This window comes from Canis lupus, chromosome 26, assembly GCF_048164855.1.
Source record: "Canis lupus baileyi chromosome 26, mCanLup2.hap1, whole genome shotgun sequence".
Lineage (NCBI taxonomy): Eukaryota > Metazoa > Chordata > Mammalia > Carnivora > Canidae > Canis > Canis lupus.
This window is the reverse complement of record NC_132863.1, coordinates 32128700-32153200: the sequence shown is the minus strand read 5'-3', so window position 1 is coordinate 32153200 and position 24501 is coordinate 32128700. Positions and strand designations below refer to the sequence as shown.

Below are 24501 nucleotides of genomic sequence, written 5' to 3'. Positions count from 1 at the left end.
GATAACCCAATTTTTAAAAATGGGCGGAAGATTTGAACAGACACCTCACCCAAAGAAGGAAAACCAATGTCAAATAGGTACTTAAAACTATACAAATTTAAGTGACAATGAGATCCTACCATACAACCACTAGAATGCCTAAAATTGGTAAAACTTACCTAAAATTAACAAAACCTTACCAAACAAGCGTTGGTAAGGATGTGCAGCAATTGGAAGAGATGAGTGCTACATTTAACAACATAGAAGAACCTCAAAAGCATCCTGCTAAGTGAAAAAACACAGTCACAAAACACTGCATACTGTATAATTGCATATACATGGCATTCCAGAAAAAGCAACTGTTGCAACAGAAAGCAGAGCAGTGGTTGCCAGATGCCAGGCCTGGAAGGGTACTGACTGTTTGTGAGGTTCACATTTGAAGAGAATGTTAATTCATCTACTATTCCATTGAGTGAGAGCACATCCTGAGTGGATATGGGATGGGGTGTGGCTCTACTGTGTCTCAGGGGTCACAAATCTGTATACTTCTCCTAGTGGAAGTCCAGAATTTGGAAATACAGAATAAACTTTTCCTACAACATAGCTCCTGAACTCAAGCCAACTACCTCATCTGAGGCTTCACCAAAAAATTGCAATCTCTTTCAATTCTAGAGGGAAAATTACCCTATGTTGAATCAAGTGAAAGTTGATTTTATACAATTTCAGAGATTTTTAAGAAATTTTGACAACATGAACTCTTCATCTTTATGCACATAGGCAGTGTGATGCTGACACGATTAATGGATATTCCTCCCCAATTCTGATGCTAGCTGAGTTCACAGGCTTAGATTTCAATGCTATTATAAGTCTGTTTTCTTGAGGCTTTATTTATATTTGGGAGGAATGGCAGGGATGAGGCATTGACTGCCAGTCAGGTGCCACCTTGAGCTTCTTCCAATGGATCCCATTTCATGGTTGCAATGACCTTCTTAGATGTCGATGATGGTCATCGCCATCTCGAATGCCAATAACAAATAAAGATCCTAGTAACATTATCTGATGTCCCATAGCTAGAAAGTTGTGGGGTTCATATTTCAAAGCCAGATTTTATCTTCACATTCTGTGTTTTGTCTCTGACACCTGCTGTTGCCACAGCACCCACTGTGCTTGTGCTAATCACGTCTCCATGCTGAGTGGGTGAGCCAGCCTCGTCCCCACCTCAAACTTTCCACACTCAGACTCTTCCCTCTCAGCAAGCAGTCTCCAAGTATTTTCCCCTCCACTCTTCATGCTCTCCTGCCATAATGGGCACGTAGATTGAGAGGAATTATGAAAGATGAAATAAGAAATAGAAACTATAGGAATTTGGTTGGCTAGTGAAGAAGTTCTTTCTGGACTCTGTGGAGGCTTCTGTTAAGATGAATGACTTGATCAAGCTGTGTAAAAAGAACTGTGAAGGCAGAAAGACCCATGAGGAACCTAAAGGAATAGTTGAGTCATGGGGACTCAAACTAAGGCAGTAGCAGCAGGCATGGAGTAAAATATTTAAATGGCCATGGAGCATGTCATGAAGGAAAGAAGAGAGAAGCCCTAGAAGACTACCCAGATGCCACCACTGATCTGTGATTCTCTTGTGCCGAGCAGCACAGCTTGTACAACTTCAGAGTGGCTAATGCTTCCTCGGTGCTTAACAGAAGCCAAGGCATTGTCTGCAAACTTGCTGGTGGTCTCTCCTCAAATCCTCACCCCTACCTTCCCTGTGTTACAGATGAAGACACTGAGCTCAGAAATTGTAGTCACTTGGCCAAGATCACATAGCCCATAACTGGTTGATTAAAAATACAAATGCTGCCTGATTTTGGGGCCCAGACTCATAGCATTTTTCGGGGTGTGGATCGTGCTCCTCTCATGGGATATGATCAGGCCATTTCTGAAATAGGTAAACACTTTAGTGAGCATGAAAAGAAAACTGGCATATTGCACCTGTGGTTTTAGGCTTTATTATCATTCAAAATGAAATAGTTTAAAAATGTGGAAGGTTGATTTTTTAAAAATTTAAGGCATAATTACATAAATGTGCACTATTCAGTACAGTTGCTACTGACCACACATTGGCAATTTAAACTTAAAATTAAGGTAAAGTAAAAACTCATTTCCTTAGTAGACAAGCCACATTTCAGTTGCTCATTAGCCATGAGTGGCTAGCGGCTACCATTTTGAATAGTCCAAACATAAAACATTTCCATCATTGCAAAATGTCCTTTTGGGCAGTGCTGTGCTAAAGTGGCCTTATACTAGATCAGTGTATTTGAAGTTCACTCTAGCTCTAAATCAGTTCTCTTTAGAACTCGACTTGGCTCTGAATAAGTCTATGTCCACCTGCACTGTCCACCAATCACCTGTTGGTATTGAACACTGGAAATATGGCTAATCTGAATTAAAATAAGACTACACTGAAATAAGTGCAAAATGCACATTGCATTTCAAAGAGTTAGTATGAATAAAAAGTGTAAAATATATCATTAATAACTTTATACTGACTCTATGTTGAAATAGCAATTTGTGTATGAGGTCAAATAAAATGTATTACTGAAATTAATTTATTCCTTTTACCTTTTTTAATGTTGCTTATGTTGTAATACTATTTTCTGTATTAGGTCAAATAAAATATGTTATTGAAATTAATCTCACATTCCTTTTATCTTATTTAATGTTGCTATAAGAGATTTTTAAATTACTTATGTGGCTTGCATTACATTTCCATGGACCTCTCTGCCCTATTATGTGACTTGAGTGTTCTCTCTTTCCCTTCTTCTTTCCCTAAATCTATGCTGCCTAATACAGTAGCCATAAGCCAGATGCGGATATTTAAGCTGAAATTAATTAAAATTAAACAGAACTTAAAATTCAGTTCACAAGGTGGTCACATTAGCCACATTTCACATGCCCAGGAACCACCTGTGGTTAGTAGCTACCATATTGCACGGCACAGATATGGACCATTTCCATCATCATGGGAAGTTCTATTAGAGCTGATACAGGTTGTACATAGTTATGGCAAAAATCACAGAGGTGGGGTGCGAGTGCCTAAAGCCTGAGAAACATTTCTGGGGTGCCCAGCTCCACAACATATCACCCTCCCATCTCCTGGGTACCTGTCCCTTCCCACCTTTGTTAGATTTGTTTATGCACATCTTATCACTTCTCTCCTGCAACAGCTGTGGCATGCTTATCTCTCTCTGAACACACTTTCCTCCACCCTCCTGTATGTATATAGTATCTAACACTGTGCTTTGCACAACATCAGTACTCAGTAAATATTTGTTAACCAGTTGGAGTGGCAATTCCTAGCAAGTAATTAGAAATACGTGGCTGGAGGGACACCTGGGCAGCTCAGCAGTTGAGCTTCTGCTTTCAGCTCAGGGTGTGATCCTGGGGTCCTGGAATCAAGTCCCACATCGGGCTCCCCACAGGGAGCCTGCTTCTCCCCTCTGCCTATGTCTCTGCCTCTCTCTGTGTGTCTCTCATGAATAAATAAATTAAAAATCTTTTTTAAAAAGAGGAAATATGTGGCTGGAGCTACAGGGAGATCTATAATGGCTGGTAGCAGGAGGATTAAAAAAAAATTAGAAAGGTCAAGGCCAGAAGGAAGGGGAACCAGTAGAGGGACAGTGGTGACCCGAGATCTCACACATCAGCCACAAGCCCTTCACAGGAAGCCACAGAAATTGCAGGGTAATTCATAGGCTTTAGACAACAGCTATAGAAAAAGCGTAGAAGAGGGGGCACTTGGGTGGCTCAGTGGTTGAGTGTCTGACTTTGGCTAGAGTTGTGATCCCAGGATCCTGGGACCAAGTCCCATGTCAGACTCCCCACAGGGAGCCTGCTTCTCTCTCTGCATATGTCTCTGCCTCTCTCTGTGTGTCTCTCATGAATAAATAAATAAAATCTTTAAAAATAAAAATGGGGCAGCCTGGGTGGCTCAGCAGTTTAGCGCCACCTTCAGCCCAGAGCGTGATCCTGGAGACCAGGGATCAAGTCCCACGTCGGGCTCCCTGCATGGAGCCTGCTTCTCTGTGTCTCTGTCTCTGTCTCTGTCTCTGTCTCTGTCTCTGTGTGTGTGTGTGTGTGTCATGAATAAATAAATAAAATCTTAAAAAAAATAAAAATGTAGAAGAAATCCAAAATATGATTATGTGATAGATAAACATGCAAGACCCATACGTGAGAAGTTGAAATGGCATGAAAATTAAGGGTCTGGTGAGGAGAAAAATGAGCAGTGCTCTCTCCCTGGGCCAGCTGGTTTGAGTTACATTTTATGAGCAGCATGTGAATTCTAGCACCCTTGTTGAATTAGCTGCCGAATCGCACATTAGTTTTAAGGCTCCCTCTCGAATAGGAACATCATAACGTTTTTTAATTGGGGCTGATAAAAACGTAGCATTACTTGTAGGTTCCTGAGAGAAGTGAGTTGTGAAATTGGGTTTTCATTAAACCTAATGATGGGAAATTAAGTATAGTGCGTCTGGTGAAATGGGGTGTGATAAAAGGCATCACTTCTGCATTATCAGAGGTTAATAAGGGAATAGGTGAGGTAAGATACATTGGAAAAGGGAGTCCAACTAGTTGAATTAATAAACCTTGAAAGCCCCTTGGTTCTGAGTCTTCATAGCATCATTAGCACCGGCATTGACATTATTACAAATGTTCCAGCAATACAAGTTGTTAAATTTCAAATGCATTTGTTTTCCATTCCAGTGTTGGTTTTGCTGACACCAAGTTTACAGTCTGTCTAGCAATGTGTTTAGGGAAAATATCCATATTGGTTTGGGTTAACACTTGGCATCTCACAAAATTTGCCAGGTGCCCATTCCCAAGAAGCCTGTCTCTACCAGGGAGCCGGCCTCTCAGGCAGTCCACACCCCAGGGCCTTTGGGAGACCCCAGGTCTCTGAAGACATCTGTCCCCATGTGTACTGGTAGTTTAGGTGGGAGACACTCCCAAGGCTCGGGCACTGACTCCAGCTCATGCTCTCCTAGGGATTATGAAGTGCAGCATCTAGAGAAGCAAACTCAAGTGCTCCTTCTCCATCCCCAACCCCACCACACTGTCACAGGAGTGATATTCACTGGAAGGGGGCCTTATATCTGTAACAGCTGGGACACCTGCAAAAAAAAAAAAATTGTGTGTCATTAAAGAGAGGAATGAAAACCCTTCAATAGCTTCCCACTGGCTTGGAGATTCTCTCATATTGACAGCCTTCTTGACCTACCACCTATCATCTCTTACAACTTTGCCCCATCATGTTTCCACTCACCACCTTCTCTCCATCCCAGTCTCCTTGCTCTTCCCTAAATGTGCTTGACTTCTCTGGCTTCTGTTCTCATGCTTCAGATGGTTCTTGTCTGTCTGCCGTACTAGGCTATCAAGCCTTGAGGGTGAAATCTGTGCATTGTCAGCACCTACCACGGTCCCTGGCACATTGAGAGTGAGTTCTCAATAAATCTGACTCCTGATCCCTACCGTGTGGGGAAGGAGGAAAGCAGCCCCACATTTGCAAAGCTCTACATTTAAACAGTGCCAGTGAAGATGTGCTCCCTGACACCTACAATCCCAGAAGTAAGCAGTATTTTTCTTCTGTGCTGTCAAGAAAGCTGTGGTAACATCTCACCTAGGCCCTTGTTCCCTGTACGTAAACCTATACACTCTAGACCTTTCTGTTGGCAATCCTTTCCCTGCTCAGAACAGTTTTGCTCTTGCTGTCACATAAAAAGTTTCACTTTTACGTATAGAATCAGCGTCTGAGGGATTATTGTGACACAAGCGACAAACAAGCTAAAGGAAACATGAATTTTTGAAAAGACAGGTTGCAGAAAGTCAGGAATATATGCTAAAGCCTTAAGGAATATATGCCTCACCCTCTGCTAAAGGCTTAATGGGGTCTGCCTGGGTAGCTTGCATTGTCTGAAAGCACTGGGGTGAGTGACATCAAAAGTAGCAGTTCTCATCTAGTGCATGCCACAACAGGAGGGCCTAGGACACAGATCGTGTCCTTGGGAGGAGGTTGGTGAAACCAAGCCTAGGTGGTTGTGAAAAAGACAAACTGGGCCCAAAAGACCAGTACTACGCACTTGCCAGGGAGTCGGTAGGGCAAGAATGTGGTGGTTCTGGTCCAAGGGGAATGGGGGAATTCAAATCTGACCTCAGCACGTGTCTGTTTCCAGGTGGCCATGCTAGAGAGGGCAGTTAGAACAACTCCGTGGGTATAGAGATTATTATCAGGGAGAGCATAGATCTTCCATCAAGGAGAGATCTGGTAAAGAAGAGGGGATATGGGACCCCAGGTCTGGGAGAAGTAGCTGGCAGGACTAAAGGAAGAGGTTTGGACTTCCTTACCGCCAGGTGGGTTCAGCGAGGAACGAGATCAAGGATCAGGGTGGGGGAGGGAGACAGTAGGCAGAGCCCACAGCAGGAGAGAGCAGCTGAGAGGGTCAGGATCCTTGCTCTCTGTTGGGGTCCAAGACTGGCTCCCATCCCTCCCAAGGACGTAGGCAAATGGACCAGGAGCAGGCACCAGAGATGATTAGATTTCCAGGCATCCTAGCTCCTAAACAGCTGTCTGGCTTCTCACTTATTCTGGGCTTGGCCATGATTGGCCAAGAGTACCCTGTCAAGCCTGGACCAAGGACTATGACAGGCAGAGGATGACAGCCAACCTGGAATTTTGTCTTGGCTCCACCGAGATGCACCCCTGGAATAGAAACAAACCAAGGGTTATTGTGTTCATTGGTTTGTTGTTTTGATTTTTAAATCTACCACCACGGCCATGCAAGGGAAGCAGTGTGTGTCTGTTCGTCCTGCAGTTTCCTGATTACTTGAGGCCTGAGTTAGTTCCCCCAGCCCTGGGGAAGGCAGGGAGGACAGAGGACAAAACTCATAGGCATTGTTTTGCCTTCTTTTCTTTGAAGCAGATGGCAGCCGTGGGGAGCTGTCCCAGCCCACACTCACCATCCAGACTCACCCCTACCGAGCTTGTGACCCTGTGGAGATGAGTTATCCCCGGGACCAGTTCCAGCCCGCCATCCGAGTGGCTGACCTGCTGCAGCACATCACCCAGATGAAGAGAGGCCAAGGCTACGGGTTCAAAGAGGAATATGAGGTAAGAGACTGGCCTGTGGTGCAGAGGTTTTATGGGTGCTAAATCCTTGTGATGCAAACTGTGGTCCCCAGACCAGCAGCAGCATCAGTGTCACCCCCAGTGATAGCATGTTGGAAAGGCACCATCTTAGTCCCCACCCATACCTACTGAATCAATTTGGATTCATACCTTCCTGTAATAGGAAGACAGAGGGCTCAAACCCCATCCACTTGTTAAAAAAAAAAAAAAAAAAAAAAAAAAAGGCCAGCCAGTGATTTCTGGGAGACCTGCTTGCTCGTAATCACCTTTGGCCCCGTTATCTTACTTCTGCTTTGTTCTCAACACTTCCCACTCTTGCCAAGTCACTATCACTTCTGGTGTCTTCTCTCTCTCTGTACCTTCTTTCCCCTACTCATCCCTTTTCTCCTTCCCCAGAACATCTCTAATGCACAGGACTTGCAAGTAGTGGTTGTTACTAAGGCTTGGGGAATAATAGAAGAATTGCAGCTAAGTACAGGAAGTGGCTAAATAGAAGTCCTTCTGAGGTTCTGGTCTTCAGACACATGTCTGTCCTCTCCTTCCCAAAAGTCCTTTGTAGTGTCCTCAAAATTTTCCTTTTTTTTTTTCTTTTTCCCAGCAGCTGAGAAAAGAATTCCTACACTCCCCTCACTGTTGTGCAGAACAACTCAGCTTTCTCTGTCGTTTTGTTTCAGACCTTGCCCACCTTTTCCAAAGAGTGAAATAAAATAGAAGGAAAAACTCATTAAGATGTTTTCCTGAACTAAAGAGCACCTCACTCCCCAGGAGGAATATTTTTTTTTTTTTTGCAAGCCTCCTCTTGCAGCCAGCTCTGAAAACAAGCATTTCTTTCTCTGATTCTCCTTTTCCTCTCTCTCTCTCTCTCCCCCTCTCCTCCTTCCTTCCTAAAATATCTTCCTAGCATCTACTGTATGCCAGGCTCTGAGTTATATGTACTAGTTTTTTGTGGGTTTTTTTTTCACATGCAGCATGTGCCCCAAATATGCTTGGTTCAGTTACACTGTGTGCAGTGCAAACGCATTGACTCAGACTCTACACATTTGGAATTCTTGATAATGCAGACTAAGTTTATCTCTCAGACTATATTCTGAGAAAGAGCTTACAAAGCAGTATTTCACAAGCTGTGTGAGGTCATGAAATGGTGCTAGGTTGGGGCTCCAGACAACCAAATTCCAATACAATAAACTGTGTGATATTAGCATATCATTTTGCTACCTGGGTTTTAAAATTCTTTATTAATTGAATGGAGGGTTTGGGTAAGGTGATTGCTTAGGGCCTGTCTGGTCCTAAAACTTTACGAGAATATAAAACACAGTGGCAAGGGGCATGTTGGACACATTTATGAGAACAAAAACATTTATGTCAATGGATGTAAGTGATTACCAGCTCAAGAGAACTTGCATTTAATTTCAAATATGGTCTAAGTAAAAGAGCATTTTTCATATGATCAACCTACAAATCGTGGAGGAAATTAGGATGATAATTGAAGGAGATGGTCTCAGCACCTCCCATCCCTAGGCCTTATTTCCCAGGGGTTTTGTTGAATGGTCCCAGCCCCTTAAAGTGTGAAGAGGGTATACGTGCATGTGCTTATACACATCTCTGTAGATCTGACTGGTGAGTGACTGTCAGGACGGAGTGTGCTGTCAGTAAAGGCATATTCTGTGTCATGATGGTTTAATAAGTCATCAGCTGTCATTAGACCTTATTTGTTTTAAGGTCCCACCAGCATCCAGGGATACAGGTCACTTATGAGAAAGGAGAACAAATAGTCAAAGACTAAGAAACAGTATTCTAAGAACCTACAGTCTAACATTTGAGAACAAAAATACAAGTATATCTGACTCCTTCAGTGCATTTCCTTCCAGAATGATAGCCTGTTTGAAAGTATCCATCCTTGTGTGATAGGATTTGGGTTGATTTTTAAAATTATTTTTGTGCCTTTTTGCATTTTCCAAACTTTATGGCATGGAAATGCTCCATCTTAATAGTGAAAGAGAAAATGGTGCATGTCATTCAGTCATTTAGACCCCACATGGAAACATCGCTAAGTAGACTAGCCTTGCATTCAATCTGTTTAAATTATATTAATCAGTTAACTGGAATGTTTAGCTTGTAATTGACACATTTTCTGATTAATTAGAGGTTAATTGGGAAGTGTTACTTTATGAGGTCTTTCCACAATGTGTCTGTCCCCTTTCCTAGACTTTAGCTAGATATTACTTCGATTATCAAAGCTCCCAGGATGTCTGGAATCTACAGAATGGGTACATAAGTCACAGACCTGCTTGAAGACTGTGCCCTGTTGTAGACATAAGATTCTTGGGCCTCTAGGCCACTGTCAAACCAACATGCTATGTGCTCTTTCTTGCCTATCACCCTTGCTTAGTCTTTCCTTTCTTTTTTTCATACAAATGAGTGGGTTTAACAAGTTGACGTACAGGTTGACTTCTCAGGGGCGCCTGGGTGCCTCAGTCAGTTAAGTTGATTTCAAATTGCGAAATCTCAGGTCATGATCTCATGGGTCATGGAATCAAGCCCTGCATTGGGCTCTGTGCTCAGAGGGGAGTCTGCTAGAGATTTTCTCTCCCTCTCCCTATGCCCATCATTCCACTCATATTCTCATTCTCTCTCTCTTCTTTTTTAATCTCTCTCTCTGTCTCTCTTTCTCTCAAATAAATAAATATTTTTAAAAAATAAGAGACTTCTCAGCTTTAGCAAAGCTACGTCTTCTAAAGTTCGGGTTTAGCTTTATAATTATTTATAAATTTGTTCAATAAATACTCGCTGAGTATTTACTGTTCCCAAGGAATGTTCTAAATATTTGGGATACAATAGTGAACAAAATGGACAGAGGTCCATTCTCTCATGAAGCTTGTGTTTTAGCAGGAGAAACAAGAAATAAATAAGTTGGCAAATTGAACTCCAATAAAAAATATACAATCAATCAATAAAAATAAATTTAAAAATAAATAGAGACTTATTTTGTTAAAAGCTGCAGAGAAGAGGTTCACTGCTCTTCACCCTAGACCTAGGCTGATGTCAGAGTAGATAAAGTATGTGTACCTTCTCTACTTCAGTAATATTCTCTAGTTTTTCAATAAAAGGATAAAAAAAAAAGGATAAAACATGCTGATACAGAATGAAGGCCATTTTCACCATTCTTGATGCTCACAAATAAGAGGGAATGGCTTGTGAAAAGTGTAAGTATAAAACAAAAAAATTAAAACTGTGAATTCAGATAAAAAAAGTTATTTTATAACAATTCAGTTAGTGTAATATGTTAGTAACTAATGTAATATGTTAAACAGTGAGACTACTATTTGCTATGTTACAAACTATCCCAAATCTTAGTGACACAAAACAGCCAAGGTATTGTGCTCACTGATTCTGTGGATCAGAAATTTGGACATGGCACAACAGGTCTGCTTCTGCTCCTCGATAACTGAAACCTTGACATGGAAGGCTCTAAGATCAGGCCTGAAATCATCAGAGAGCATCTTTACTTTCATATCTAGTGATTGCTGCAGGCTGTCTACTCAGATCTCAGTAGGATTGCCAGCTGGAACACCTACACATGGCCTCTTCTAGTGGCCTGGGCTTCCTCACAGCATGGTAGCCTCAGGATGTTGGACTTCTTATGTGGTAGCTCATAGCTTCAAAGGCAAGCCTTTTAGCTAACAAAGTAGAAAGTACATCATCCTTTGTGACCTAGATTTGAACATCATAAAGCATCACTGCTACCTCTTTGTATTGGTCATAAACAAGTAATAACTACCTATTCCAAAGAAGGGGAATTAGACTCCATCTCTTGATGGACAGAGGGACAGTTGTAAGATTCTAAAAGAGAATGCAGAACAGGAGATATTGGAAAATACAATCTTTGGATGATACTATCCTCCACAAGTACCATGGAAAAGAAAGGGTAGAACAAGGAAAGGAGATAGTATATTCCAGGGACATAGGGTAAGTGGGGTTCCAATATTAAATAGGGTAGAGATGTAGTCTGAAATTAAAAGATAAGGTTTGAGCAGAGACCTAGTAGAAGATATCTAGAGGAAGAAAATTCCAGATCAGGGGAATACAAGGAGAACAAGAGTGGTATGAGTAGAGCAATAGAAGATGACATTGGAGAAATAAAGGGGGAACTGACCATATAGTGCCTTACAAGCCATTGTAAGGACTTTAGCTTTTATTTTGAATGAAATGGAAAGCCACTGCAAAATTTTGAAAAGACAAATAACCATCTGACATTGTTTTGAAATACTCCTCCTAGCTACTGTGTTGAGAAAAGACATAGGAAGGCAAGAGTAAAATCAGGAAGACCAGTTAAGAGGCCATGGCAGTGGGCAGCCCAGGTGGCTAGCGGTTTAGTGCTGCCTTCAGCCCAGGTTGTGATCCTGGAGACCCAGGATCAAGTCCCACATCGGGCTCCCTGCATGGAGCCTGCTTTACCCTCTGCCTGTGTCTCTGCATCTCTCTCTCTCTTTCTATGTGTGTGTGTCTCTCATGAATAAATAAGAGGCCATGGCAGTAATCCAGGTAAGAGACAATGGTGATGCAACCGAGGTGTGGCTGTGGAGGTGGTGAGAAATGGTTAGATTCTGAATATATCTTACAGATAGAACCAACAGGATATCCTAACACATCGGTATGTGTGTGAAAGAAAGAGAAGAATCAAGAGTAATTCCAGGGCTATTATCTGAGTCACTGGAAGGATGGAGTTGACACTAATGGAGATGGAAAGCCACAGGGAAACCAGACTTGGGGCCAATGAAACAATTGGGAGTTAAGTTTTGAACTGAGTTTGAAATGTCTATTAGACCTGTTAGTTGGGGGGAATCCCTGGGTGGCTCAGCGGTTTAGCGCCTCCCTTTGACCCGGGGCACGATCCTGAAGTCCCGGGAACAAGTCCCATGTCTGGCTTCCAGCATGGAGCCTGCTTCTCCCTCCTCCCCCCCCCATAAATAAATAAATAAATAAATAAATAAATAAATAAATAAATAAATCTTTAGACCTGTTAGTGGGGATGGAAAGTAGATAGTTGGATATATGAGTCTGGAATTTGGGAATGAAGCCTGGGCTGGGGAGAAAACTTAAGGAGTTACTGTCATACAGATAATATTAAAGCCATAGACTGTTCAAAGTCATGAAGCAAGTGAGCATCAACAGAGATGATAACCAAGGACTGAGCCTTATGGAATTTCAACCCAATGTGTGTGTACTCTACATAGGCCAGGTATTGTACTAGGTTCTAGGAAATGAGATGAGATAGAGCCCTTTCCTTCTGGGACAATTTAGAGCCTATTCTTAGACACAGGCATATAAACTGATCACTTCAATATCTTGGCAAAAACAACACAGTATAGTGCTATGGGAACCCTTGGGGGTGGTGTTCATTCAGCCTAGCCTGGGAATGGATGGCCATTGGCTTTCTGGAAGACATAAAGCCTGAATCCAAGCTTGAGAAATAGGAATAATCAAATGAAGGCAGGGAAGGATGTTCTGGGCAGAGAAACTAAACCAGGATATGGCATGAAGGTGTATATCGAAGGTTGAGTGAAGAAAACAAGAATCACTTTGGTATGCAAACTATATTTGGTGCACAAAGCATACAGGGAGATGGTGTTGGAGTTATCAGAAGTAGTGGGCTAAGAGTGGGGAAGCGAGGGGACATTTGTCAGGCTAAGGAGTTTGGATTCTATTCTAGGGGTCATGCGGAACCATGGAAGGGAGCAGCATTTTTTAAAGTTGAATTAGCATTTAGATGTAATTGTCTGGCATAGATCAGAGCAGGGAGACCAGAGGCAGGTAGGCGGGTAGGCGGCTGGGACACTAATTGAAGGAAAAATGGAGTTGCTCAAACCAGGAGACTGGGCCCAGAGCCCAGACAAGCCCACACACATTCTCTCATGTAAAGACATAAAATCAGCTCATGCTCTTTGGCGTGTAAATTTGAGTCTCTCAATATATATATGTATATTTTAAGCTCAATGACCTAAAGTCATGTATGAATTGTTCTAATAGTCAAAAGGCCTGGATTCAAGTCCTATCTCCTTCATTAAGTATCTGGGTGACCTTGGGCAGGTTATTCTCCTTCCCCGGCCTCTATTTCCATGTTTATGCCATGTGGGTCCAAGTGATCTAAAAAATCCTTATGTCCCACATACTTTGTGAGCCTAAGTAGAAACTAATTGTCCAGGCCAGCTGGATCTCCCTCCTATTGATCATCCAACTGGACCCCTTTCTGGGGCTACCACCCCCATAGTTACATCTCAAGTCCTAGCAACCATGATTGACCAGCAGTCCTGGGTGCCCAGGAGCTCAAGGAGACCTAAGGCAAATTAACTGCACCTCCCATACAAATATGAAGGCTTTCAATCTTGGCCCCTTAGAATTACCTAGGAAATTGTTAAAAATACTAATGCACAGGTTGTCTTTTAGACCAATTAAATCAGAATTCCTAGAGGTGGGTATATTTTCTAAGCTCTGTCAGTAACTATAATGTACTTTTAAGGTTAAGGGACACTTGTCTAAGGAGACCCATGGAGTCACCAGTGTTTGCCATGCCTGTACCCCCAGACCTTTCACCTCACCTACTCTACTTGCTGCTTGTCACATCTGATGCCATGGGGCATGAGATAACCCCTCACAGAGGCAATGGGACAGGACACTGCCACATTGAAGCTAAGAGGCTTCTGCCTGTGATCTTGGACTGCAGAGTCTACCCTCCTCCCTGTCCTATTTCTCCCAGCCCTGTTTCCCCCCACCTTCCCCCATTACAAAACAAAAACCTTAGGCTGCCAACAAATGCTAGGAGATGTTGGCTACAGAGAGTTGTCTGTGAGCCCGGAGAGCTCAGGCATCATCATGGTCAGAAGAAGGGTAGCAGGCTCCAAGAAGATGTGAAACAACATGAAGACGTGACTTTGTCATGGAGAGAAGGGAAGCATTTTAATCCCAGACCAATCCAGGCAGTCTGTCATTGTAATGAATGATGAGCCCAGTAGGACGACCAGAAGGTATCTGGTTATTACAGCCCCATTAAGACTATTTAAGGCAACAAGGAACAGCTGTGAGGAATAGGATACAGCCTAATGAAGAGCAAACATTTGTTCATTCTCCAGCTCTGGACAGACATGCTGCATGCATGGCTTCTGTGGCATGAAGCCAGGGTTGCCACATTTCTCCTAGTCATCTGTAGGTGATGGTGGCAGGCAGCCTTCAGATGGAGCATCACCATGGAGATGGATGCTTCAGCACACCCTAGTGTCCTCTCCTCTGCTCAGGGCCAACTGAGTATAGGCAGATAGATCTTATGCTTCTCCCACAACTTTTTCTCTCCTCGGTTGATGAGATGAGTCACAGAGGATCCCACTAGCAGGTGACTCCTAAGAGATCCTAATCCCCCTCCTTAACTTGCAAACAAAAGTGATTCTGGGGAGGGACCTGGGGAATTAGTAGCAGGTGCCCCAGTCATGACAGGGAAAACCATGGCTGTTCTCCAACTCTGGGAATTCACAATGACCAAAACAGGACAACTTGGACTCCATCTGGTCATTTCACTCCACTCCCCATGGGTTAAAATAAGGAGAAAATGGGCCATTTCCAGTGGGTGGGTAAACCATGTAGGTTCAGACTTGAAAGATTTTCTAGCAGGAAAAAGCTCATGTAGGAGACTATTAACTCAGTGTTTTCCCTTGAGCTTATTTTTATTTTCTATTTATAATTCTGTTTGTAACCCAACAAACAGTATTTGCTGCATTTAATATAACAGCCCTTCCCAACCAAGTGAGTAATTTTCAGATGGTTCCAGAGAAAAATCCCTTCACCATGAGTCAAGACTTGGCTTTCAATCTGTTCCTGACATGCTGGGTGGTCTTGGCCAAGGATGTTCACTCCCTGGGTCCCCATTTCATCTCCTGTGAAATATTTGACTGCATAGTGTGGACTCCTGAAGCCTGGTAGTGTATACTTCTACATCATTTGGCCAGAAACACTTACTGAGTGCCTACTGTGTACCTCACACTTTCAGGAGCCCTGGAGATAGTTAGAAAGCCCCAACAAAGGAAATGAAGACCCTACTTTAAAGGAAGATGGTCTTACTACACCATGTACTTACACAAGAAACTCTAATTAAAATGCTTTGCAGCACGTGGGTAAGGGCAGCCCAGGATGAATGTGGGTGGGAGTGGAGGTGTTGTTTATTTTTGCTTTTTGTCAGTTATTACTGCCAAGATCAATCAGAATCTTCACAAAAGATGAGACACTGAGTTGAAGTAAAGTGGAAGAAGGCTGGATGGAGGCAGTAGCATGTATGGCAGAGGTAACCATGCATGCAGGGCCTTGGAAACATGAAAGAATTGAAATGTTGCAAACTAGTTCTTAGAAGAGAAACAAAGGTGCCTATGAAGAGAGAAATAAAAATGAAACCAGTTAGGGAGATAAAGAGGAATTCTATGCCCTTTGCCCCATTTTCCTGACAAAATCAACAAGGCAATAATCATGGCTTTTAAGAGCCCTTCCTTAACCCTGGCTGACTTTGTTTCAAGAAAGAGCTGTTGGCCCAGAGACAGCCACCCAGGAGCTCATGCATGAAGACGGTGACAGTGTATGGACCACCAGTCAGTAGCCTAGAATAGGACACAGAGATTCCCCAGATCATGAGCTCAGTGCTGGGAGGAAAAGAGGTTTCCTAGTCTGAGTTTCCCCAGTAGACAGTAGACTTCATGAAGGTAGAGGCCAGGTCTTACTCCTCTTTCTTCTCTGAAGCATCTGCAGAATAGTATATAAATAGTAAATATTAATCGAATTACAAAGTCCTGGCAAAAATCTTTGTGGTTAAGAATAGTTCTATCCCTAAAAAGCAGCATTTCTTAAAGAAAGGCACCAATGTAGTAAGACTCTCAAATCGCTGTCTCTGTAGTGGCAACGAGTATCTGCCTTAAAATTTAAGTTGACTCTTTCCCAGGAATCTGCTGTTTCCATTTACCATCCTGCCTAAGGCAGTGGTTCTCAAACGTGACGTGTCAGAATCACCTGGAGAGTCAGTAAAGAACATTAAGATGCAGGCTCATTGACACAGGACAGGGCCCAGGCCTCTGCATTTGACCAAGTTCTCTAGGAAATTTGAATTGCTACCAACGTTTGAGAACTGCCATCCTAAAATGTGTCTTTAAAAGAGACCTAGTAGCTTTTCATGGGGATTTTTAAATGGTGCTCTGTGACTCTACACACAGACACGCACTCAACTATTCCACCTTGATCAGAGTTCCTGTCACAGACAAATACCCCCATCTCACTGCCATCTGATTTTCTACTCAGCTTCCCCAGAAGAACTCATAAATTACAGTCTATTTAGTGACATGGTCGCAATAATATTTGCTCTCCTGATGCCACTCTGAGTAGATGTCATTAGTCATCCTCTCCTGCCTTCTCTATCCACATTTATAATCCCTAAGGCATGTGCTTTTCAGAACAGAAAGAGGCGTTCATTGCAAGCTTGGCCTCTGCCAGGGCCACCACTAACTCACATAGCTCCTTAAGGTGAAACAGCAAGAAGTACACTTGTCTCAAGATACTTGTTCATAATATATACAGAAATCTATCATACCTACCAGATGTCTGATGCTCCCTCAGACTTGATGCTCTTGCATTGTGCGCAACCAGTGTGGCCATCCATGGGGACCCTTGCCATCCATCAGCTAGCCATGGACTTCAGTAAATGTGGGTGTTTACTGAACTCATGGACCTCCGTTGAGACCAGACGTTAGGCTTCCAATAGCTCACAAAATTCCATTGCACTTCTTGAATGCTTGGTCTTACCTGTTTCTATGGTGAACAATTTGTTATGGTTTATCTAGGATGGTCTCAGTTTTAAAATGAAAATCCTATATAGCCCGGGAAGTCCTTTGGTCCAAGGCAAACCAGGATGGATGTTGTAAGGAACCCCCCATCTTTGGTCTTATGACAATAAACTGGATGTTTGTGATCAAAGGGAGGCAGAGAGTGAATTCTTGAAGTAAGCCATGGGCACTTGAGAGCACATCCTTAGTCAAGACTGGGACAGAAGAGCCTCCAGACACCTATGTACCAGGCATGGTATGAGGAACCCATGACAGTTACCTGGGGTAGTCACTAATCATCACAAAACTCCATGGGGTGCATTTGTGTTTCAGTTTTTTTTGTTTTTTTTTATTTAAATTTAATTTGCCAAAAAAAATTAACTTGCCAACATATAGTATAGTACATCATCAGTTTCAGATGTAGTTTTCAGTAATTCATCAGTTGCATATAACACCCAGTGCTCATCCCATCTTGTGCCTTCCTTAATGCCCATCATTTTTCATTTTTTAAATGTACATGCTATAAAATCCATTTTGGGTGGGGGAGGTAGGGGTATACAGTTCCATAAGTTTTAACAAATGCACAGAATCATGTAAACACCAATCAGCAAAAAATTCCCCGTTTTGTCCCTTATAGTTAAACCTTCCCTTACCTCTAACCTGAAGGATGTTGGATTGTTTGGGTTTTTTTAAAGCATGATAGGCTATAAACCATTCTTAGCGCTCACTATACTGAGCACTGAGCCTAGAAATAGCCACTTCCTCTTTGCCTCCACTTCGCAGGTGCAGCAGAGCATCGACATCTACAGGGCACCCATTCCCACCCACCCAGCCTGGAGGCCAGGCTCAGAAACATGGCAGGGCTGTGAAGGGTGTATTATTGACTTAATTTTCAGGAAAGTTTATTGAGACTTAGTGATGAAATATTAACTCTAGGCTGTCTGCCTTTTGCAAAGCTCTGCCTTTTCCCTGACTCCGGTGCACAGTTGGTGGGCAAGAGGTATTCTTGACAAGATAAATGAATGAAGGACCCAGTGGAAATGGTGCCTCCTTGGTGAAGGCTCTCTGGAGTCTTCCTGCACCAAGAGATTGCAGTGGTGTGCAAGGATGCAAGGAAGTCCTGGCAGGCTGGACTGTGCTGGGAGGAAGTAAGCCCTTGGCTGTGCCCTGAGGTGGCAGCCAGGAACTGCCTGGTCAGCATACCGTGGGCCTGGTTTTGCTGCACCCCAGGGCACATCCTATCCAATTATCTCCAAGGATATAGTCAAACCACAGGGAGTAAGAGGGGCATCATAACTGACAGAGTCTGCTGAAGATAGTGGGTGAATGGGTAAATGAAATGGACCAAGATGCTCTCAGCCTTGGATTGGAGGTGAAGTTGTGCTCTGAAGTGCTCTGAAGTTTCAAAATTTGGGCATAACTGAAGGAGGCTTATTTACACAGAAGAGTGTCCAAAGAAGAATGGCAAGTTTCAGAAAGGACCCTCCTGTCTCAGGAGGGCCAAAGCTACAGGTAGAAGGAACCAGCCAGTCATCAGGAGCAATCCTTGGTGAGAGCAGAGAACTAAAGTAGCAAGTGGGGAAACTGAGGTAGGTCGTACCATCCTATGGACTGACGCAGCACAGCAGGGCCTAAAAAGCCATGACCTCCAACAGGGTCTCTCTAGGTACATGGAATGTCCGGCTTTCTGAGCTCCACGGCTAAGAGCAAGGCTGGATGGGTGAGTGAGTGGGTTGCAGCCACATGGAGGGTTAGTCTGGAGTAGATACCAGATCTTATCCTAAAGTCTAGGAAGTCTATCAGCAAGGATGAAAGGAGGGTTCACCAGAGAACTCTCAGGGTTCAGGGAGAGCTCTTAGCCACTTATCATGCTGCTAGTACTGGCTCAGCCTCCTCATCTTAAAACACGTCCAAAGCATTTTCATTGATGCAGAATAAAATTCATATTCTTGGTGGTGATTCACCGACTCCCATTGTGCACCGCACCCTCTCCGTCCACATTATGTGTCACTCGCTCTTATTCTCTTGACCCCAGACCCAGAGAAACCCCCACTTCAAGCTCCAGACCACACCAAGCTCATTCCACCTCAGGGCCTCACTTGCTTTTCCCTCAGCTCTTGGAAGGGATATTCTGGAATATTCTTCCCCCCAGCCCTTGCCATGGCTGGCTTCTGCTCATCATTTAGTGTTCAGCCTGAATATGTCAACGAGAGACAAGTAGGAACATGCCTGGAGTTAAAGCTGGGTTAAAATACTGCAGGCCATGTCAGGAAGAGGATGTGAGAAAGGACTCCTAGGCTGTGAGCTGCATTGGATGATTTGGGGCTTTGTTCTGGAAGTGGACATTGTTAGGAAGTGGTAAGATTTCTGTGTTTAGTTAGGACTATGCAGTGATCCCGTTTTTGCTCGCCCCATCCTGGTCTCAGAGTAGCCTAGACCAGTGTTGGCATTCTGTGAAATTGTTCGTGTTCAACGGTAAAACATTAAGGCCAGGCCAGCTGCTGGAAGTCAGGGGCCAGCTTCTTTCCTCCTCAGATGTCACCTTTTCAAAAGGTTCTGTGCAATCCACTCTATCTAAAGCAGTCCCTTGTTCCCAGGCATTGTCTATGCCAGCGCCTTATTTATTGCCTTTACAGCAATGATATATACTGGTTTATAAACAGTAATTATCTTGTCTGTTTATTTATTATCTGCACCTTCCCACAACTAGAACAAAGTTCACAAGATGTTATGTGCCACATCCATTGCTATTATTTCTAGGACCTAACACAGTGCCTAGCACCCCAGATGGTTGCCATGAAAGGGAGGGAGAGAGCAAGGATGGAAGGGAGGAGGAGGAGTGGAGGGATTCACTCAATTTGTATTCTCAGGCAAGTCATTTCCTGTTTCTAGACCTCACTTTGCCAATCTCTAAAGTGAGGCAGTGGTTTTCTCAAAAGATCCTTGCAGGTCTGACTTTTGAGGATTCTATGAATATCACAGCTCAGACCTCCAGGGATGAGGACGTTCCCAAATGCATCCTTTAGGACATCCCCAAATGATTGCCTTAGAAAAGCAACACTGTTCAAGAGTAGCAAACATTTCCACACTCAGAGAAGAGTGTAAAAATAGAGCTCGTGCTCTCAGGAGAAGAGAATGAGAAGAGGAAAGCGGAGATTGATAATGGATGAATATAATGAGATGGCAATTTTGGTTTGAAAAGAATGTGATTAGCTCCTAATGACCGCCGCCATTCCCTGGTCAATCTACTGTAACTAGCCGCTAATGTAAAAATAATGCCCCTCGGCTGGCTCGGCTGGCTCACTTTGAAGATGGAGATGAGTCTCCCTTTCATACTTTTACCTCCTCGTATTTTTTTTTCCCTTCAAGAGATTATCCCCTATTACATCCCAGCTCCCTCAAAAGGGAAATGGATATGTGATCAAAGTTGGCCAGTTGGGGGTCATTACTTCTCACTCCTGGGTAGCTCTCTTGGGCCTTGTCTCCTCCAACTTGGTCAACAGCATCACAGCCCCAAGGCTCACACCTTCTCCCCCAGCCCCACCAAGGGACGCAGAGGCTCCCAGGGCTGTGGCAGGGGCCCACATGGTTTCCCAGAGAAAGGCCACTTATCACAACTGCTTTGTTTAGCTTTAGGATTTTTCAAAGGATACCTGCATGCTGGTGCATCCTGAAAGGCATGGCTTAGATGTTGAGAAGACCCCCACATTTGCCATTTAAGGACTCCAGGAGTGGACAGGGATCTTCATCAAATCTCTGCAGCGTCACAGCACAGAAGATGCATGCTAATTCTGTGGGGCCCCCATGGAGCAGGGCAAAGACAAAGTACATAGAGACAGAGGAAACAAAATACTGCCCAAACTGTCCATCAGTGAGACAGGAAGCATTAGGAGGTTGTGGGCTCTCTGTCACTGAGGGTCTCTAAGTAGCAGGTGCCATGGACCAGCTTATCCACTGCCTAGAAGGCCACTGTGGGAGGGAACACAACCAGATAATTTTCAAAGTCTCTTATACCTCTGAGATTCCAAAGAATGCACAGAAGCCACCTCACCCACTAGTATTTTCAACCATCTGTCCAATCCATTCATTTATTCCAGAGGGGATTCAGGTACCTATGAAGTACAGGCCAGTATTGAGCTCTAGAGATACAGACATGAACAAGGTGCTGCCCTTTTCCTGGAGTAGCCCATCATCAAGTTGGAAGACCAGACTTTCAAATTATTAGATATAAAGTAGTCCATCTAATAATAGAAATGACTGACTAACTGGGGATGAAGTGGGGTGGTGGGAGGGTTAGCAGAGAAGGTTTCACAAAATGAAAGATGCTTGAGCTGGGTTTTGTTTTGTTTTGTTTTTTAAAGATGTTATTTATTTATTCATGAGAGACACAGAGAGATACAGAAAGAGAGGAAGAGACACAGGCAGAGGGAGAAGCAGGCTCCATGCAGGGAGCCCGACGTGGGACTCGATCCTGGGTCTCCAGGATCACACCCCAGGCCAAAGGCGGTGCTAAACTGCTGAGCCACCCGGGCTGCCCTTGAGCTGGGTTTTGAAGGATAGGTAGGAGTTTACCAGGTAGAAGAGAATTTCTTTTCTTCTCTTCACAGGCAGAGGGAACAGCATGTATAAAGTCAGTCTCAGAAGTTTGAAACACCTGAATTTATCTGTGGCCTTGCATTTAGATCCTTATCTTTGGACTAATAATATAAAGGCAAGAAATGAAGCTGGAGGGTTGTGTGGGGTGAAGTCATTAGGGACCTGGTATCAAAGACTCTGGAATTTATCCTGAAGATAATGCCAAGGGGAGTAACTGGGTCCTATTCACATTTTCGAAAGATCTCTCTGATTACAGTGGAGAATGGATTGGAGGGGACAAAACCAAAGCAAGAGAAACCAGTGAGGAGACTCCTGGGAAAGTGTTTCTCCAGGTAAATTCACTATTTGCAAGAACTGTGGCTGTATATTAGAATCACCCAGGGAGTTTAAACACTGCTGATGCCTGTGTCCCATCCCCTAAGGGTCTGACTGAATTTAATAGGGCTGTGGCTTTGGGAGTTTTAAAGTTTCCCCAGATGATTCTAATGTACAGCCTTAACAAAAGCTCCAGCGGACTGTAACCTAAACCCTAGTACATGGTAGGTACACAGCAGATTCTTCCCCCACCCAAATAATTGTGAGAATATTTAGAGTGTCCTATTCTTGCCTTCTTACCATTTTGAGGTGGATGTAAGTGAATGAACAGTTGGCTTTTATCACACAAGGTTTCAGGTAGAAAATCCGCCCCTAGAATATCAGCTTAAACCTTGAGAAGTCCAGCATTACCAGTGAGACAAGCACAGCCCACCATGGGCCTGACAAATTGTCTGAAACAGCTGGTGCCACCAGGATGGAGCAGGACAATGAGGCCCAGGGCTGGAATCTGAGTGCTTAGAGTTACATGCAAAAGCAAGAACCATCTGCAGTCTAGAGATGTCCTAAGATGGTGACAAGGTGGATGAAGGGTGATGGTCATTTGTAAAGAGGAAGAAGAGGATGAGGAAGAGGAGACAGGTCCTCCATTTGTAAAGTGAGCACTTTCTTGTCTCCATGCTTTTGTCACACTCAGATTTAGGGCAGGGATTGGTGCTAGAGAGTAGCACTTGCTTAGCTTTCCTCTGGGATGCTTAAGGGTTTGTGACACACAAAGATAAAAATTCTGATCAATCAATAGCTGGGAAGACATTCTAGTACCCCAGTCTGAAACTCTGGGGAAAACTAAGTGGGAGAACACAGCTTAGCCAGGCAGCCCAGGCAAGGGCCTCCTACCCCATCTCCATTCGATCTAGAATGACTAGATAGCAGAATGAGCACTAAGTTCAACCTACCCAAACACTGCATAGTTGAGGATCATGGTCATGCTTCTAGAAAAAAGGTTGGCAAGGTACAGCCACAGGCTAAATCCAACCCAACACCTATTTTCGTGAGGTCTTATCAGAATGTAGCTATGCCCACTGGCTCGCATTTTGTTTGTGAGTGCAGTCACTCTACAACCATAGAGTATGAGTGGTTACGGCATGGAGTACACGGCCTATGCTGCCTCTCCAAAGCCCATGCTGCCCACTCTCTGACCCATCTCAGAAAGTTTGCCAACCTCTTCTCTAGAAGACACACCCATGTTGGTTTAACACAGGGGAGATTGGAAGCAAAAAAGAAGGGATACTGTGCAGGAGCTGGGCTTTTAGTAGACAGCGGTCCTGCCTGCCTATAAAACATAGCCCACTGACTGGTGGCACTTGTGACCACTGGGCTTACAGACTGCTTGTTTAGGCTGAACCTAGAAAGGGATGGATGGGCAAAGGCAGGCCAGTGTAATAAGATGAGTGGATGCTCCTTTTCCCTGCACCACAGACATCGAGCTGTATAGATGGAAGGTATTGCAAACCCAGCCTCAGAAGCAGTGCGGGGGCCTATGAGCCCACTCTGCTGGGTACAGGGTGGAAGCATGAATCCAAACACAGCCCAACCTTCATGCTTCTGCAGCTTTCCTACAGCTGTTCCTGCTCACTTAAGTGCCCATCTTCCTTCTCTGTACCCTCCCATTTCTATAACACTTGGCTCATAACTGTTGATCATTCCACATGGCTGTTGACTTGTCTGTCTCCTCCTGGGTTGATGACTCTCAGCCCTTCTCTCCCCCAGCTCTGACTGTGAACTTCTATGTCCAACCTCTTATTCAGCATCTCAGCTTGGATGTCAAATAGTCAACTCAAATATGGCTGCTGATGCTGTTGTTACTGGGTAGAATGTGTCAAGCTGTACACTGCACTCAGCAAGCACTCAGGTGTTCTTCTAAGCACTTAATGGACCCAAAACACAACACTTCATTCCTGCCCAGTTCTTTCTCCCCATGTACTTCTTCTCCATCTTCGCAAATGCCACAGCTCTCCACTCAGCTCTTCAAGCTAACAGTCTAGAAATCAGCCTTCATGTCTCTTTCCCATCATAGTCCATACTTACAATAGATGTGGTGGCCTGCCTGTGTCCCCTCTATACTCGGCATTCCCACGCATGCTTACCCAATGCCCACACTCTGGAAGCACCTGTGGATTTTTGCCCAAGGACTTTCTTAAAGAATATGCACCTTACCTGCAGAGCATGGCAGAGGTGCTAAAGGATTTCCTAAGTCAATCAATCAATCAATAGTTGATGGGAATTAGTGGGTAAATACCCCAACATGAAACAGGTCCGTGAGATTAAAACCCAGGTATATACTGTGGTGACTTACTCACTGAGGTACCCTGTACTGACTTCCTTCCCTCGATTGTGTCACTTCCCCCACTCTTCCCCTCCATACTCCTTAGGGCTGCCTCCCAAAGAAGACTCATATTCAAATCCTTGTTTCCAAGTATGCTTCTGGGGGAACCCAAATCTACAATATTCAACCAAACATCCTGAAAATAATCAATTCTCACTACATCTGCTGCCACCATCCTGGTAAAGGGTCCAAGGTACCGTCATCTC

At 43.9% G+C, this 24501-nt stretch overlaps 1 protein-coding gene, 2 long non-coding RNA genes and 1 other non-coding gene across 16 annotated transcripts in view; 2 read left to right on the top strand and 2 right to left on the bottom strand.

The window, feature by feature from the left end:
* Nucleotides 1-24501, top strand: part of PTPRT (protein tyrosine phosphatase receptor type T) — a 1036563-nt gene that overhangs the window by 925930 nt on the left and 86132 nt on the right. For 9 of the 13 annotated variants that reach the window (XM_072801053.1, XM_072801051.1, XM_072801063.1 and 6 more), the window contains one exon: nucleotides 6948-7138. In XM_072801053.1, the coding sequence (XP_072657154.1) occupies nucleotides 6948-7138 (191 nt within the window). The remainder of the gene's footprint in view (nucleotides 1-6947; nucleotides 7139-24501) is intronic. The other 4 variants (XM_072801054.1, XM_072801062.1, XM_072801056.1 and 1 more) reach the window with 1 other exon arrangement.
* Nucleotides 4376-10814, bottom strand: LOC140618477 (uncharacterized). The gene is made up of 3 exons (XR_012018606.1): nucleotides 10542-10814; nucleotides 6696-7113; nucleotides 4376-5144 (listed from the first exon to the last, which is right to left on the bottom strand). It is a non-coding gene; the product is annotated as an uncharacterized lncRNA (long non-coding RNA).
* LOC140618481 (uncharacterized) lies at nucleotides 11089-24468 on the top strand. Its single transcript, XR_012018612.1, has 3 exons — nucleotides 11089-11122; nucleotides 21854-21929; nucleotides 24342-24468. It is a non-coding gene; the product is annotated as an uncharacterized lncRNA (long non-coding RNA).
* On the bottom strand, nucleotides 17696-17816 carry LOC140618914 (small nucleolar RNA SNORA43). The gene has a single exon (XR_012018908.1). It is a non-coding gene; the product is annotated as a small nucleolar RNA SNORA43 (small nucleolar RNA).